The sequence below is a fragment of the Penicillium chermesinum genome (genome assembly GCF_028974085.1).
Source record: "Penicillium chermesinum strain IBT 19713 chromosome Unknown utg000002l:1.0-5270490.0:1.0-5274688.0, whole genome shotgun sequence".
Lineage (NCBI taxonomy): Eukaryota > Fungi > Ascomycota > Eurotiomycetes > Eurotiales > Aspergillaceae > Penicillium > Penicillium chermesinum.
The window spans coordinates 220,638-237,016 of NW_026695312.1; the positions used below are offsets into that span (position 1 = coordinate 220,638).

General features: G+C 51.0%; 8 protein-coding genes across 8 annotated transcripts; 2 read left to right on the forward strand and 6 right to left on the reverse strand.

Annotated features, from left to right (window-relative positions):
* Nucleotides 1-872: 872 nt before the first annotated feature.
* Nucleotides 873-1,202, reverse strand: N7468_000865 (uncharacterized protein; the record flags this gene model as incomplete). The annotated part of the gene is made up of 1 exon (XM_058470162.1): nucleotides 873-1,202. The coding sequence occupies one exon, from the start codon at nucleotides 1,200-1,202 to the stop codon at nucleotides 873-875; it is 330 nt and encodes a 109-aa protein (XP_058333303.1).
* Nucleotides 1,203-2,545: 1,343 nt separating this feature from the next.
* On the reverse strand, nucleotides 2,546-3,203 carry N7468_000866 (60S ribosomal protein uL11; the record flags this gene model as incomplete). The annotated part of the gene is made up of 3 exons (XM_058470163.1): nucleotides 3,154-3,203; nucleotides 2,621-3,100; nucleotides 2,546-2,559 (listed from the first exon to the last, which is right to left on the reverse strand). The coding sequence occupies exons 1-3, from the start codon at nucleotides 3,155-3,157 to the stop codon at nucleotides 2,546-2,548; spliced, it is 498 nt and encodes a 165-aa protein (XP_058333304.1). The 5' UTR covers nucleotides 3,158-3,203.
* A 319-nt stretch (nucleotides 3,204-3,522) lies between these two features.
* sec23 (GTPase-activating protein SEC23) lies at nucleotides 3,523-6,214 on the reverse strand (the record flags this gene model as incomplete). Its single annotated transcript, XM_058470164.1, has 7 exons — nucleotides 3,523-3,547; nucleotides 3,601-3,797; nucleotides 3,861-4,958; nucleotides 5,029-5,505; nucleotides 5,564-5,858; nucleotides 5,926-6,056; nucleotides 6,122-6,214. The coding sequence occupies 7 exons, from the start codon at nucleotides 6,212-6,214 to the stop codon at nucleotides 3,523-3,525; spliced, it is 2,316 nt and encodes a 771-aa protein (XP_058333305.1).
* A 741-nt stretch (nucleotides 6,215-6,955) lies between these two features.
* N7468_000868 (DNA primase subunit PRI2) lies at nucleotides 6,956-8,573 on the reverse strand (the record flags this gene model as incomplete). The annotated part of the gene is made up of 3 exons (XM_058470165.1): nucleotides 6,956-7,720; nucleotides 7,780-8,333; nucleotides 8,384-8,573. 3 exons carry the CDS (start codon nucleotides 8,571-8,573, stop codon nucleotides 6,956-6,958), a joined length of 1,509 nt encoding a protein of 502 aa, XP_058333306.1.
* A 652-nt stretch (nucleotides 8,574-9,225) lies between these two features.
* N7468_000869 (adenylate kinase ADK2) lies at nucleotides 9,226-10,019 on the forward strand (the record flags this gene model as incomplete). The annotated part of the gene is made up of 3 exons (XM_058470166.1): nucleotides 9,226-9,397; nucleotides 9,464-9,614; nucleotides 9,668-10,019. The coding sequence occupies 3 exons, from the start codon at nucleotides 9,226-9,228 to the stop codon at nucleotides 10,017-10,019; spliced, it is 675 nt and encodes a 224-aa protein (XP_058333307.1).
* A 266-nt stretch (nucleotides 10,020-10,285) lies between these two features.
* N7468_000870 (thermonuclease family protein) lies at nucleotides 10,286-11,013 on the reverse strand (the record flags this gene model as incomplete). The annotated part of the gene is made up of 2 exons (XM_058470167.1): nucleotides 10,286-10,735; nucleotides 10,834-11,013. The coding sequence occupies 2 exons, from the start codon at nucleotides 11,011-11,013 to the stop codon at nucleotides 10,286-10,288; spliced, it is 630 nt and encodes a 209-aa protein (XP_058333308.1).
* Nucleotides 11,014-11,766: 753 nt separating this feature from the next.
* On the reverse strand, nucleotides 11,767-12,971 carry N7468_000871 (putative peroxisomal carrier protein; the record flags this gene model as incomplete). Its single annotated transcript, XM_058470168.1, has 5 exons — nucleotides 11,767-11,890; nucleotides 11,950-12,074; nucleotides 12,125-12,186; nucleotides 12,242-12,786; nucleotides 12,868-12,971. 5 exons carry the CDS (start codon nucleotides 12,969-12,971, stop codon nucleotides 11,767-11,769), a joined length of 960 nt encoding a protein of 319 aa, XP_058333309.1.
* Nucleotides 12,972-13,584: 613 nt separating this feature from the next.
* On the forward strand, nucleotides 13,585-16,341 carry N7468_000872 (calpain-like protease PalBory; the record flags this gene model as incomplete). The annotated part of the gene is made up of 5 exons (XM_058470169.1): nucleotides 13,585-13,635; nucleotides 13,701-13,802; nucleotides 13,877-14,058; nucleotides 14,151-14,382; nucleotides 14,437-16,341. The coding sequence occupies 5 exons, from the start codon at nucleotides 13,585-13,587 to the stop codon at nucleotides 16,339-16,341; spliced, it is 2,472 nt and encodes an 823-aa protein (XP_058333310.1).
* Between the last annotated feature and the right edge of the window lie 38 nt (nucleotides 16,342-16,379).

The following is a 16,379-nucleotide window of genomic DNA, read 5'->3' on the forward strand; positions in this document are numbered from 1 at the left end:
GCTAAGCCAGGGTATGCAGCTGCTAATGCTGGTTCTAGGTAGGTTATGTCTGATTACAAATTCCTCTTTTCCCTCTTTTGTTTCTCCCGTCCCTGCTTTTCGGTCCTCTTGGTAAACGGGGGGGGTCTGTAAGCCTATGAGGTGCCTTCTTTTCCTCTTAGTGAGTATACCCCTGTTCCTCTTAGGCTCGTATATAAACTTTCCTCCTTTCTCTGTGCCACCGGCAAAGACTTGGGCAGTTGCCTTCTCCCGATTTCATAAATCTGCTGTGTCATAAGGGCTGAAGCCTTCTACTGTATCCTCAGCAAAACGGGTGACGTGCTGGCTTCCCTGGTTTATATGTATTTGCCTAGGTATCTATATATATTGGTAGTCACTTGGAAGTGCATGCCTGGGTATGAAGCGCCGGTGTTCCCAAATATATCGCCGTATAATCCACCCTGCATTGCTTGACATGGATCTACTAGTACAGCACGGTCGCACCGAGGCTAGAGGGACAAGACCGACCCTTCCCTGTCAGTGGAGGGAAAAGACCCGTTCTAAGTTAAATGGTTAGGATCATCCGTCCTTATCCGTTTCCACGATAATCCCGACCAGCCTGATCCATATCGGCAATGTACAGCACCTGTCTCTCCCTCTACGGCAGGGCTCTCTTCTCAGTTCAACGAACATTCCAAGCTCCGCTCGCCAATCCCTGTGACTTGGCATCTGCGCAACGTCCAAACAGCTGCGGGTCGGGTGGTACAAGGCGGAACCACTAGACCGGCGAGTGACGGGCTTGAAGATGGAGCGCAAAATCTTGGAACTGAATGGGAGCTAGGGCAGCGTCTTATTTGTCCAACTGTCGATATTCTCCGACTCCGTTTTCTGCTTCAAAAGGTTCTAGTCCCCGATAGGCGGTGATGTGCGTGGCCGTGCGCGCCCCTCCCAGGCCCCAGGGCCATCTTCTGCTCCACCGCAATCTTGTCTGTGTGGTCACTGGACGCAGGGCCTCCCGCAACAAGCTCGACGTGCGCTGGTAGGACTTTCGTATCCTCCCAGCTCCACTCTGCTGCACCACCCCACTCTCTCCGCGTCGAGCCAACGAACACTGTCTGATTCATCCTAGCCAGGACTGATCGTCGGGGGGTGGTGGAGAAATACTGCAGCCTTTCGTGGGTCATGGCTCCGAGCAGCGTGACCGCATGTCGCGCTTCCTCCATACGATGCACTTGCACATCGTAGAAGGCGAGGCGATGTGCCTAGGGGGAAAGGAGGGGAGGGAAGCGTGCCATCGAGGGATCTATGGGCCTTCTATGGGCTACATGGGGCGTTGCTGACCGGGCTACTGGGAGCTGGCGTTTCTTAGAATAGCCAGACACAGGCGCCGCAACACAATAAACAAGAATAAAAAAAAGCCCAGCCCCAGTGCTGGGACAAGAGGCCAATCAACGTGGTGCCGACTTGGCTACACGTTACGCGAGGCTGTTTGCCCATGCGGATCAAGGCTGGAATGCTGCGTCGATCTCCTTGACCGTTGAGATGTTCTAACACTTGCGCTCTTTATTTTTGACGTAGACAAGCTCATTGCCATATCGGTGGGGAGCGGTGGGGGCCAGGTATCGTGAGCGGTATCGTCCACTCGAATTTGCCCGCCCCATATACTTCTGTGTCCATGTCCTTTCCAAGGTTTCCTGTAGATCCTGCAATTTTCGTGGATACGCATACGAACCCGGGAAAAAAATTGACACCGATACTCGTGTACGGGAGCCTGGGCTCTGAAACGCTGCCAACAGGCCCTTTTATTTGAAACAAATGATTCCAAAGGTCGACAGATCACTTTTATGTGAATTGCGTGACGTCTAGGTACGCACACATTGAGGTAATAAGAAAGCTAGGAAGAAATTCCTCAATAAATTGATGCACCATTCATTCCCAGCTACTATCTGTTCGATAAGGCTGATGTCAGGGATCTACAGGGTACACCAAAGGAGTATTGTGTACCAACTACGGAGAGACCAACATCAAGTTCAAATCTCGGAATGTAGACCCAAATTGATGGACCACTGTAACCACGAAGACAAGGCTGAAAGCCGAGCCTCCCAGGCTACCGCGGTGAGTAAAGGGACAGTTGCTCTCCTCCACGTAAAATAAGCCTAAACCACATGGTAAAATGTTCAAACCTCGCAAGGAGAGAACGGTAAGGGCCAGAGTGTTGTGGAGGGTTCCGAAATGGAAAAAAGGGGATTTCCCCAAATCTAGTGCGCTTCCCGGTATCCTCATCGCCAATGGGTTGCGGTGAGAGGCAAGTAAGGAAAACAGGAGAGATAGTAAGAGGCAAGGAAAAGGTACTATACAAGGGACGCGAGATCAATCGTATGGTTCAATTCGAACACTCGCTGTGGAAGTGTGAAGAAGAGGTATCAAGTCATGACTCATGAACATTTTGGTTTTTTTGGGTTCGAGGCACCAATCTGTGCTTTGTAACTAGCTCCGTTTTCACGCGGAGGACATATAGTCGCAAATGCAGAAAAAAAGCAACCTCGCTCTACTCTAGAGGAATAATTTACTCCTCAGGAACTGCAGGGAGAACAACGTTAGCGAGGGCAGACACAAGAATTGCAAATCAGGCTCAACATACCATCAATCTCGCCGGCCTTAACGTCATCAGAGACATCCTTAGGGCTGCGGCCATCGACCTTGCAGCCAACGGAGAAAGCAGTGCCGAGAATCTCGAGGACAGTACCCTGGAGGCTCTTGGCCATGGAGCGGTTGCGCATCTGGCGGGCAATCTCAACAATCTCATCGAAGGGGATGGACTTGGAGTGCTTGATGTTCTTCTCCTTCTTGCGGTCACGAGGAGGCTCCTTGAGGGCCTTGATGACCAGGGAAGAAGCAGAGGGAACAACCGAGACGGCGGCCTGACGGTTCTGAATGGTGAGACGGACGGTCACACGGAGACCCTTCCAGTCGCCAGTGTTCTTGGCGATATCTTCACCAATCTTCTTGGGAGACAGACCGAGGGGACCGATCTTGGGAGCCAGGGCAGACTGGGCACCGACCTCACCACCAGTCACACGCAGGTGGATGATCTTCACCTCATTGGGGTCGAACTTGGGAGCTATTTAGAAAGATGTCAGTCGCCATTGTATAAGCCCAGGCGATGATACTTACGCATGGCGAGTGCGAAAGGTAGTCAATCTGCCTTGGGTTGTCGAAAAGGGGTGGGATGAGGAACAAAAGAAAAAAGGTCTCGACGGGCGAAAAGGTGGTTTCCCACGGGACCCACCGTTAGCTTCTCGGTAAGCGAATCACATGACTAACCCAGTCAGGAAATAGGGCGCAGGATTAGGGTACAGCGAGTGACACTCACGTGACTCTAGAGTTGCTACTGGGGTTCACAGCGATACTGGTATCAATTGATTGAATCTAGTACTAGTTGAAAAGGACCAAAATACTGTATTTGAATAACCGCTAAAGATACACAAGACCCGAGGGGTCAGAGACCACCCTTTGCTCTCATGGCTAACATCTCGTAAAATTCTAGCTAGTACCAGACACCGCAAGTCTGTTTGGGCAGTTAGTAAACGACCTGCTAATTACGGATGCTAGTGAACTTACTTCATCAAATGATCCATAAATGTTTGCAGGGAGACGTCATCAGTGAAGATCGTCTGGGATGAGACGCCGCCACCATAACCACCGCTGCTGGTGTGAGTCGTCGATGGGTTCAGCTTAGAAAGAAGGAAACGAGCCTGGGAGCCACCGGCATCACAGACAATGAACCGGGGGAGAGGAAAACGGTCGGCGATGAGCTCCTGTAAAAGGTGTAAAAGTTAGAAAATTGCAGAACTCTGAGTGGTAGCGGAAGTGGTACGAACCCGAGCGTCTTCCTTTGGCTGCTCCAGAAGGGCCTTGAGATTTTCATAGCCCTCTTGGTCTTGATATCCAGCTTTCCGCCATTCGGCAATGGTCTCGCCGTGGAAGATTAGGATATGGAAGAAAGTGTCGAGGAGGAGGATATGTGCGGGCTGAATGGATGCAGAGTCAAGAAGCACAGGCTGGCTTCCCTCAAACTCCAGAGAGTAGGAGTCGAGAGTAGGCTGAATCATGACAAGAGAGTCACCGGCGTCTTCATGGTTTAGGACGTGGCGGTAGAAGGCAGTTTCGTCAGGTGAATTGTTGAAGACCTGCAAGAATTGACTCCGTCGTAAGTGGAACATGAATTGGGGATACAGTGTAAAATTCTTGTCCAGGCGGAACGATGTTGGGTCATCTTTGCGGTAATCTGCAAAGCGTGAGCATAGGCGAATAAGCATGCGGTCAACCCAGCGTAGCACATCAGGGCCGTCATCCACTTCAGCCTTGAAGACAGCAATGCGGGCCATGAGCACGGCTGCAGCCTCTTGGTCGAAAGACTGGGCCAGTGTTGGGTCACCAGCAGGACCGCTTAATGGGCGGGCAGTTGTGGTCACACGCAGATGGTAGTTTCCAGAAGAGTGCTGATAATACGTCAAGAATTGCATCACACCCTGCTGGGGACCAGGCTGTACAGGGGCAGGTCCACCCTGGTTGGCGATCTCGAAGTAGACACCATAGCTCGACGAAGGATCAATACCGCACATCTTCCACGCGCAAGTATTGCCAATACCGACCTCTGTTTCACCGACAGAAGTTGACTTCTTGTTAAGGGAAATAGCATGGCCTATAAGTCCAGTGACCTTGAGCTCCTTGGTTGTGAGGACCTCGAGCGAGGCGTTGAAAGCCATTAGGAGGTTATCATTGGCATCTTTGTCAAACACCCGAATGAATGACTGCTTGAACTGAGATGATGTGAAGCTATCAGTCAGAAGCATGTGACCTCCTGTGTAATTTGACAAGTTCTTCATCTCCAAGAGACCAACTTGATCAAGGCAGCCAGCGAAAATGTCCACAATATGACCATTGTTAGCGGCACGCTTGGCAAGGGCATCGTAGAACTATGGATTTTATTAGTTGCTGGGCGGGGAAAAAATTGAAAAAAGAAAGGGGAGTCCGATAGGTTCTCACCTTGACGGCTTTCTTGAAGTATTTAATGTTGTCACGGTCGATGTCGTGATGCGAACGGATAGGCTCCTTCAATTCGGGGGAAACCACATGACCGGGGCCTTCTGTAGCGGCACCACTAACAAAATTCATGATTCTAGCGCCAGCATTCATGAAAGAAGTCTCCAGAAGACCGACTGCGACACTCAATGCCACACCAGTACAGCGGAGAGGCCGCTTGTCGTTCGCAACAGGCCAAGGATCATGTTGTAGTTGCTCAAGGACGCTGGTAATCTGGTTCTCGGCTTGTTGGACAGGGAGGAGGAAACGTGCTGCGGGAGGAAGAGGAGCTCGTGCTGGTTGTTGCGGAGCAGGGACACCCGGCCGGATGCCATGTGCCATACCAAGCATTTCCTGAACCTGCTTGGCGGTATAGTCCTTATTGCCTCGGAACACATAAGACTTGGCACATTCGACGTAGCCAAGTTCATGCACTTGAGCCTTAAAAAAAAGGATTAGTGAATATTAACGAAGAATTCCGCAAAATATTCAGTCTTACATTATTTCCATATGTGATCAAACCCACAAGCGCATTGGGCGGGAGCAATGACAAGCTCATGATGAGCGAGTCCTTGACAGCCTGCAGGCTGTCATCTTCCTGGCAAGTGTCGACTACAAAGAGGAAGATTGGAGGAGCCGGAGCTGGTCGCGCCAGCTGATACTCGATTGTGGTGCTCTGCGGATGAAGTTCGGGGGGAATTGTGGTCTCCGTAATATCCTTGTAATGAGGAGGAAGTGGGTTTCGCATTAGACAGAAGGGGCAGATCCAGATGCGCGCACGAATGTCAACAGAGCTACAACATTGGTTAGTGTTTACCCAAGGATGAGGCTCAACCTGGGGATCGCCAGTACGGCACTTACGCATATGGGTTGAGAACAGCCCTGCAGGGCTGCTTGCATGTCACGGGTTCGTATTGAAGCAATGGAGTGTCGCTTTTCTCTTTGAGAGGGGTATAGACGGCAGCAATGGGGACAACCAGCCGGGACGCTTCCTAGATCCGGGGTTTAGTCGGGGAGGGGAACTAGCATCGGAGAGGGGCTTCAATCAATTACTCACCATGCGAGAACTCGGGAACGTGTTCCAGCTGAGCCGGATACCATCGCGGTCCTCGATATCACTCCATTGATCCTTCAAAGCCTCGTAATCCATGACGGCGGGCAGGAGTTGGCGGCGTTTGTCCGTTGTTGACCAAGGGGAGGAGGGGAGAAATGGAGCAAGTCCTGGAATAAAAGTCTAAGATTCGGACAAACCCAACGGGTTTCGAGACCAAAATACCACGCCTCAGCTTGTAGATAAACCCAATAACAAAGACCCCAACGTCAACTTCGAGGGGGATAATCGAGATAGAGACCAGTGTATGTGTGAAGGTGCGGGTTCCCCATTAAGGCCAGGTTGCAGCACTACTGGTCTGTACCGCCACCCGTACCCAAACAATGTTAAATCCGCAATTTTTTTCCCGTCCCTTTCCCTTTTTTTTCTTCTTTTTAAAATACCACGCCGACTCAATATCACATTACTGTCGACAGCTTGAATCTCTCTATGATTAAAGTTGTTTTCGCGTCGAGCGGAGATCGATTTGGCCCGTTGCTGGGCACCTGGTTTTGAAAGGTCGTTCCGATCCTTTCGGATCTACTAGGAATCAGCTGTGGTCACATACCTCTCCCTTAATATAGTCCCGTCAATCGACAAATTATACTTCAAACATGATTCATGGCCAGTCTGGTCTACGTATTGTAGTAAGCTGAAGCTGTAATTATGAGCTGCCAGGTTGGACTAAGCAGGAGAATAGAAATGAGAATGTACAAATGCTCCCACGCCTGCAACGCCAACAAAAATAACCTCGGTAGACCTGCATAACATCATGATTGAGTCTCACATCAGAAATATTGCTTATTCACCACGAGGCGGAGCTTTGGCGAGCTGTTTAAGCAAGTAGCCGCGCTTGAAATAGGTATTGGGATGCACAATGGTGTCCAAATCAGCTGCGGTCCAGGTTCCGTCCTCCTTGACCTTTTTGATCTCAGCTTTGTGGGACCACTCGAAGACCCGATTGCAAGCAATGTGATACCGTTGTTTGCCCACATCGTCGCGGACTCCGCGCAGGGTTTCCTTGTCGTGCACCCCGGTGGCTTGGAGAAGCCCAACCAGGTTATCGACGGAATAGTGGCGGTATGGGCATCCGTGGCTTTGTCCAACACCTACATTATTGTCGCTGAGGATTTTTTGGCAGGAGTATGGAGGGTAGCCTCGACCACGGCGGTTGACATCACCACCGACCTCTCCATAAGCGTGACGGATGTTGTACTTGTATTGAGAGTTGAACTCATCGTCAGTCTTTCCCTTGAATGACTGCCGCCAGAAGAGGATACATTCCTCTAGAGAAAGACCAATACCTTTCAGAAACAGGGTATACTGTAGGCGTCCGAAATGCTTCAAGTGGTTGTTCTTTCGCAGGTTCATGTGTAGATTGCGCATGCAGAGGGGGAAGTATTGCGAAAGTTGGTCGATGGACGCGGCGGAGATCGTTGTCCCGTCGACGTGACCTTCGCTTTCCGAGTAGACCGACTCCGCGCTGCCAAAGTTCTTTGAGAGGTGGTTCAAGATAGGGGTCAAACGGTCATCCTCGTCCAAACGAGGAAGAGCTCGGCTCGTGAGCTTCATATAGTTAGCATAAGTCTCAAAGCCAATTACAGCTCAGTTTCTTTTGAACATACCTCGAGCGAGCGTTCCAGGCGAGCCGTAAACTCAGCCATGATCATACTTAACTGCTCTTTCCCAGGGACATATGCCTGGCCACGTCTGAGATACACCGAACGACGTTCGACTAGCTCGGGCACCTTTTCCCAGTCAACCTTATACCAGGTCTCGTCATCCACGCGACGCAACCCCGGGGTTGAGCTGATCAAATGCTCGGCCACCTCATCACGCTCTTCATCACTTACACGCTCCCAGTCTAAACTCAGGCTTTCAATGAAAGCGCGTCTTTCCCTTGAATCATCTTTTTGGAAGCGGAATCGGAAGAGCATCGTTTCTGCACGGGCAAATCGCCGCCGCAAGTCTTCCGTGGCGGAGAAGGCCAAGCGAAGAATAAAATGGGAGTAGTGATCTTTTTGACGTTCATGTTTCAGTCGTGGATCCGCGGCACCGTTAGAGCCTCCTGATGTGTTGGAGGAAAGAGGCAAGTATTTCTGCAGGAGGGGGATAATATGATCCTCTGTCTCTTTGGCGTTCTTATTGCGATATGAGCAAGCCTCGATCTCAGCCAGGACTAGACTATTGTAAGTTCGGTGCTCCGGCTCGACATGCTATATAGCGTACCTCGGAGACGGTCAATGGCCCACTGCTCGAATTGTTCCAGTGTGATTTCTGCAGTAGGCGGCGTCTCATACAAATTCAGACGATGTGGATACTCCTGCTGCTTATAGGTGGGAGTTGCGAACTGTCGTTTCTTATGGTCAATTGTAGCACGACGCTTTGGATCGATGCGATGAGCGTCTTGGCGAATCATGGTCGCGGTGGTGCAGTTCAATGATGGTGTTGCTGGCAAACCCGACCCTCGCGATAAGATCCCTAATTGACCGCGTCCAGTGTGGACGCGGCTGGAACGCGCTGCGAATCACGTGAGTAATTCAACGCGAAAGCTCGGGCGGTCAGCCCAGATCCATGTGAGAATCAATCATTGATAACAGATGCAAGAGAGGGCCATGTGGTCCACTGGCATGTAATACAGGTTTTGCAGCTCAACAGGTAGCACCGGAGCACAAGAAATTGCCAGAACGGACTTCTCTATCACTTCGGTATCTTGTATTCTCAGTAACTATCGAGATCAAGCACCCACCGTATTTCGAATAATCCCTTTCCCTCGGCCCCAGGAGATTCTGATACTGTCTCACCGGCCGCCGAAGACAGGCAACCCGTGCGCAACCCCACGGAAAGCCAACTTCGGGGAATTGAGGATGTAGATTAAGCTTACAAATTGCGCTTGCGCAAACCCTTTTCTGCTCCTCTTCAGGACGTCTTCTCCGGTATAGTATCCCAAGGCTCGTCGGCTATTGAGTTTCCGGCATCCTACAATATTCCGCCCAGTCCCAGGAACACCTCGGCAACTCTATTGTCCGGAAATAAGAATTCCGCGCCAGACATTCGAGACCACATCCAGGATGTCGCACACAACCAAGCAGCTGAAGAAGGCTGCGCGCATCATCCTAATCGGTGCTCCAGGGGTAGGAAAGGGAACACAGTCAGAACGATTACTGGCGCGCTTTCCACAACTGGCTTCGATCAGCTCGGGGGACTTGTTGCGAGAGAATGTGCGCCGCAGGACACCCCTGGGTGAGTAGTCTAAAGATGCCCTCCGGCCATTGCAAGATTCAGAGCCGGCTAACAGATACCCAATAGGCCTTCAAGCTGAAGAAGCTATGCAATCGGGCAATTTGGTCCCTGACTCGATGATTCTGAACCTGATATCCTCCGAACTCCAATCCAAGGGCTGGCTCCCTCCCTCACAGTCTTCCGCCACTCAAAATCCCCAGACTCCCACATTATCACCGTCTGCATCCTTCATTCTTGACGGCTTCCCCGTACGGCTACACAAGCAGCCAGTCTCGATACTCTTGTACCTGTGAACTTTGTCGTGCACCTTCTCACTCCTCCATCCGTAATTCTTTCCCGGATCGCATCGCGCTGGGTCCACGAGCCTTCCGGGCGTGTTTATAATACCGATTTCCACCCACCGAAAGTTCCTGGCAAGGACGATGTCACAGGCGAGCCACTGACGCAACGAGAGGATGATTCCATTGATACATGGAAGCAGCGTTTGAAGAAGTTTGAAGAAACTAGCCGAGCCCTCCTGGACCACTACGACAAACGTGGATGTTTGTGGCGTGTGGAGGGTAACTCCAGTGACGAAATTTCTCCCCAATTATATGCGGAAGTCGAGCGGCGGTTCTGCTAGGCCAATTGAGTACGGTATGTATGATACACAGCGATATTTACATTGCATGTTACAGGGGCTTAGATAACTAGGGTGTGTGCCCCTTTTGTGCATGTACATTATGGCGCAATCTTTCAGCGCCCTTGTACAGTACCAACGAATGTCCCCGAGATACATATCTCTGTATCATGAGTCTCATATATAATGCTATGATCGTATCAATTTCATAATTTACACCCAGTGGAAAAGAGGGCGCTAGCATAAAGACTAGGCGCCAAAGAGAGAGGTCACAGTTTCAATTTCTTCTCGTCATCGGCCAGGCCCATGCGGGTCTTACATTCGCGTGGACTCTCCCAGTCAGAGCCAGTACGGCCGTAGTCCTTCCAAAGGCCCTTAGCGCGAGCCTTGGCCCACCGCTCTATCTTGCGATATTTCTTCTCCTTATCAGGCCCTCCGAATTCTGACCCTGCCTTTGCCTCGTAAACCGTTGCCAGCCCACGCTTTAGCATCTCATAGGACACATCCCTTCGCCGAAATGGAGGCAAATCAAAAGCTCGCCGAACGTACACACTTGCGACAACGCGGGAATACTGATCCTGCCGGTATACATACGCCCGGACTCGGCGGTTGAGCAGGTATGAAGTAAGCCAGGCGTGGGCGTCGCGGGCGAAGGGTTGCTCGGGGCGGCCGAAGTGTGCGAGCTCAGGCGCATCGATACCAGCTAAACGAATATGAATCTGGTCCCATAACCATGAATTAGAAACCGCGCGGATAGAGACGTGGAAATAAAAAGCCCAAGTGAATCCAGCTTCGGCAGTTTTTGCTGATAACTTACTGTCTGATCCTTGAGCTCCTTTTTGTTGACGGGAACTCTCTTCCAGGGCAGCCAGCCCCATCCTGCAAGCCTTCCTCCGGGAGTATGGTATAGTCTGAAATTATCGCCGTCGCCGACACTCGTAACCTGTCCGAACACGGTCCGACGTCTGAGCCAAGAGGGGGGAGATGCTGGGGGCATCGGTAATGCGGCGGAGGTAGTGACGCTGAAAACGCACAGCAAGTAGGATTCCGCTTGTCAGGAGGATCGATGACACCAGGGTTTGGGGCTCTGTGAAAGCTTTCCAATCGAGAATGGAGCTCGCGTTGTTCGGAGGCGCTGACGGCTCGGACGATCCCAAGACCTTGTCGTTCTGACCTTTGTCACTCGATTGGGAACTCCATGGCGGCCATCGCATGACGACCTCTGTCCTTGCCCGGGCAAGAATTGAGGGGCAGGGGGAAGAGACGTGAGTGTTGTCGGGATCGGAGTGCGGCCCGCGGAGTTATGTAGGAGCTTGAGCCCAATTGCGTCCCGTCGAGTATTGTGCAACTACTGTCACCACGCAGCCCAAACTTGGGATGAAAAGAATCGAAGATTCATTCGTACAGAGACGATACGAGAATGGATTGTTTCCTGATTTAGGAATCCGTTTTTCTTTTTTAAGGATCGAGTTTGCGGTACAAAACGGCTTATTTATGTACAGATCTATTCAGGATCTATTCATCTCTTCTGCTTCCATGTGCCGTATCAACAGATTCAAGAGTACTAGTATAAGTGCTCGTGGGTAACACGATGAGAAATACCGATGGTCATGCGAGTTCTCTCACAGCCCATGCCGTATGATGCCTAGACTGGCCAGAAAACAAAAGCGAGATTGAATAAAATACCACGCCATCGCCGGAAACGACCCAGAAGAGAGATTATCGAAAAGGCAAATATAAAAAGTCGGTTCTATTTCAAAGTTGCAGGCAGGCTGGTCTTGGCCTTATCAGCCGCAGCGTCAACAGCCTTTGATAATTTGCTCTTCTTAACGCGAGTGAGATAGGCAAACAGGGCAATGAACAAGATTTCCATTCTGCAAGCTGGTTAGAATCGCGGATACTTTTTACTTCCTGGGAGTGGGGTTCGGTTTACCTTTCCTTGGTCATCATAAGGAGACCCTGAACCAGAAGGCCCTTCAGGATCTGGGGTCCAATGCCCTTGAAGAGGGAAAGTATTCCCTCGTTGTCAATGATGTATTTCATGACTTCTCCGAAAGACTTGAATGGCTTTCCCTGTCGACTTGCAGGGGCCGGGATTGCAAACCAACCTTTGCAACAATCAAAGGCTGGGTCGCGATAGTGGCAAGGGCCTTCGAGGCAGCTCCAAGGACTAACAAAAGGATCAGCACTCGCGTTCTTCTACATATTCGCCGATTAGGACCCACAAAATGCCTCCCATGGCTTCAAATTATTCTTTCCAGGGAAGAAGACGTCCTTCAATCGTTGATAGGCGCCATAAGTAATAGCAGGGTTGACGACCAAGATGAGACTGGCCTTCAAGCCACGCCAGAGGCCGGTCCAGCCGTCCTCACTTTCAATAACCTCTCGTCCCGTTTCGATCAGGCCCTTTTTCTCGTTCTTGGGTTGTGTTTGCTGGCGAGTAGTAACAACGGCGACCGGGATGGTGAAAAGTTGGGCCAAGGCACCCGCCACTGCACCGAGGGACAACTCGATTGCGGTACTTGGAGCGCTGGAAGATTTGCTCGTCTTCATGTACAATGTTCGAACCGTGCTGTACCAGTAGAAGTACGCGAAGTTGGTCGAGGCCACACCCAGGAGAGATCCAGCCATTCCCTGGTATAGACCACTCGCACCCTCCTTCTCCACAATCTTTTTAATGGCATCCAGAGTTCCTTCGAAATGTTCGACTTCTTGTGCCCCTTGATCGCTTTTGACCTGTTTCACCTGAACTTGCAATTTCGTTTTGATCCTATATCAGTATCATAGTTAGAAGATCATTGTTTCTTGTTTGAAAAGTGGTAGATCCGACGATCAAATAAGGCAGTCTCACAAGTCTAGTGGGTATACCATCGCATTTGCCAGAACGGCACCGGATGCACCTGCGACGGCGCTTCCCCATGGAGAGAGGCGCACCGGTTTAGATTGGCCAGCCATGGTTTATATGAGCTCGCCGAAGCTATCGAGGACGCGAGGAGACAATTAAAAAGAGAGGATCGAAAGCAATAAGAAAGCGAGAATAGTCGGACCAAAAGGGGAAATGGGGAGCGGGGCGTCTAGTACTGGTGATTTCCGGGGACGAACAGGTCAACGGTCGAACGGGAGAGACAGAAAGTTGAAGACCCAGATTTGTGACCAGGAATTAGCACGTTAACCGATGACACCGATGACACCCGAAATGCTCGCCCGAGCTCAACCAAACCAGACAATACCACAAGACGCAGAAGCACCTCGGCGCCATGGGCAATTGAGCCGAGGTCAATCGGGCTGATTATGTCAGCCATCGTCATAACGTTACGAGCGGGTCGACACGGACATTTCAATCTGATATGGGGATTTATTACGAGGGTCGATCGCATATACTCTGTAGAAATATCAGGCTATGTCGAATACACCATGTAGATCACCATTGTATAGGGGTGGCCGCATGATAAGCATACATGTTCTGGAGCTTGGCTAGTCTTTGGCAACTGCCAGAGCCACTGCGGGGCGCCGCGACTCCCATCTTCCTTATCCAACGTAACAAAGATTGAGGCCTATCAGATTCGGCATGCCTCTATCTAATGGCCCAACACAGCAATCGCATTTATCTCACGCCTTGGTATATGCCCCCGTATATGATGAGAGACCTCCTCCGAACTCGTACCGTAGCTGACAAGCCTTTAGAAATCCGAGAGCGCCATTTCCACTGCAAATTCGCAGAAGGAAGCATTAAGTGCCGCGATCAATGCCGTGGAGCATTATATGAAAGCCTTACGCCTGGCCCCAGTAGACGACAGAAGGCATCTTGATGCGAAATGCAAGGAACTCTTGACTCATGCTGAGAAGATTAAATCCGCAAGCGATTGGCGATCGGTCGCCCGTCGCAGCACCCGCGAACCGCTCCTCCCGCCTCCAGGCGGAAGCTCACCACCCGGGAGGAAATCATTCTCCTGGAAGGTGCGAAACTAAATGGCTTCAAGTTCCATCCTTGGGAGCGCCCGCCTACTGCGGCTGATTTTATCGAGGAAGACCAACCTTTTCTGTATGTATCATGCTTGTTGGCGCACTGCCACTCAATGCTGGACCCAAGGAAAAGGTCTGGGCTGTATGGATACAAGTGCTGATCAACACCAGAGACAAGCCGGATCTGGAGCTATCGGGTGTCCAAGATGACATATTTGCGGGGTGGAAGCGACCCCGCGAACTCCTGCAGGCACGGAATGAGATAGAGCAGACGACAACGGCGACTAGCCCGGTTATGTCGGTAGCAAACACCACTGACCTTGTACAAGATGTCTTGACGGATTGCTCGGTAGTTGCTAGTCTCTGTGCAATAACATCTCGATCGGAGCGTGGTCGAGGCACGGTATGCCTTATTTATCAATCTCATGATTGTCAGACAGTAGTTGACCTCTTCCAGGACGCTTCACCAGCGATATACCCATGTGACGGGAATACAGGAGAGCCTGTGCTTTCACCTTCTGGGAAGTATATCTTTTGCTTTTATTTCAACGGAAGTTTCAGGAGGGTTATAATCGATGACCGACTGCCTTCGTCAAAAACCAAGCGATCTCTTCATGTGATAGACCGCAACAATCCGAACTTCTTATGGCCTGCTCTTGTGGAGAAGGCCTACTTGAAAGTCCGCGGTGGCTATGATTTCCCTGGAAGCAACTCGGGGACAGACCTCTGGGTCCTGACCGGATGGATTCCGGAACAAGTGTTTCTACATCGCGAGGACGCAACACCTGAAGAGATCTGGACGCGAATGTATCAGTCGTTCCTACGGGGAGATGTGGTATTGACAATTGGGACGGGAAAATTGACTGATCTCGAAGAGCAAGGCCTGGGACTAGTGAGTGAACACGACTATGCTATTCTGGATATGAAAGAGATCAATGGCCGTGGACGTTTCTTACTCAAGAATCCATGGGCTGGAGCAGAGCCAACGATCCAAAGCAATCATCTTGAATCCGGCGATGACTCTCAACCATCTCTCGCGCCGGGGACGTTCTGGATGAATAGTGTGCAAGTCTGGCAAAACTTTGAAAATCTCTACCTCAATTGGAACCCGAGACTTTTCCAATGTCGCGAGGACATTCACTTCAACTGGGATCTTTCTCAAGGCAATGGCATTCCCGGCTGCTTTCTCAGAAACCCGCAGTTTGCCGTCCATAGTGAATCTGGTGGCACTGTTTGGCTTTTGCTCGGAAAGCACTTCACAACCGATCAACATCATCGCCTCAAAAGTCACGACCCGGATGACGGAGGCCTAGGGTTCATAAGTATCTATATTTTCCAAGCAGATGGGAAGAGAGTGACTTTGAATGATGGAGCACTGCACCGCGGACCATATGTGGACTCACCTAATACCCTGATGAGACTGGAAATGGCACCTCGGACTACTCTGACTGCAGTTGTCTCGGAACAATCACTGCCTTCGTCGAGTCAGAACTTCACGCTCTCGGCATTCTCAAATGCTCCCATAGAAATCTCCCCTTCAGAACACCAGTACATGTGCCTTACTAAGGCCGCTGGCAGCTGGAGTGTGCTAACTGCCGGTGGGAATTCTGATTCTGCCCGATACTCTGCCAACCCGCAGTTCAGCCTGCAAGTCTCCGAAACGACCGACGTGTCTATTCTCCTCGAATGCAAGGAGGTGGACCTTGCCACGCATGTGAAGCTATTCTGGTCCAACGGCCAACGTGTCTCCCGCGTACGGAATCGGGATATGATTGCTGACAGCGGCGACTATCGCCGAGGATGCGCACTCGCCGAGAAAAAGGCGTTGGACCAAGGCATCTACACTATAGTTTGCTCCACTTTTGCTCCCGACCAGCTCGGCAGCTTCACGCTCTGGATATCGTCCACCGTACCCTGTGCGGTCAAGCAATTGTCGCCGGAGAATGCAGGCCGTCGCGTGACTTTATCAAGAGTTGGGGTCCTCTTACCAGGCAAGGATCGCATGTTGGCTCCTTTGCATGTGTCGCGACTCACGCGACTCAAGCTCATTGCCAGGAACAGATCATCGACTATCGGGTCTCGCGCGGTAGCCCCCTCGCCAGTACTAATGACCGTAGAGCGGGGTCAGGGCCCATATAAAGAAACCCTAGCTATTTCCGAAGATGGAACCCACAGTGATGCAGCATCTGGCGTGCGTGTCGAGGATTTTGATTTGGGGCCTACTTCAGAGTCACGACAAAAAGTATGGATCGTGATCGAAAGGATTGGGGGCCCAGGTGGGCAAGTTGAGGACCAGCTTGAAGTAGAAGCGCTCGCCGAAGAGCGAGTCGAGATTGGGGAATGGCTTGTGGAGGATGCATGATCATCTGCTCTTGTACTAGAAAGTCAAGTATAAAAAAT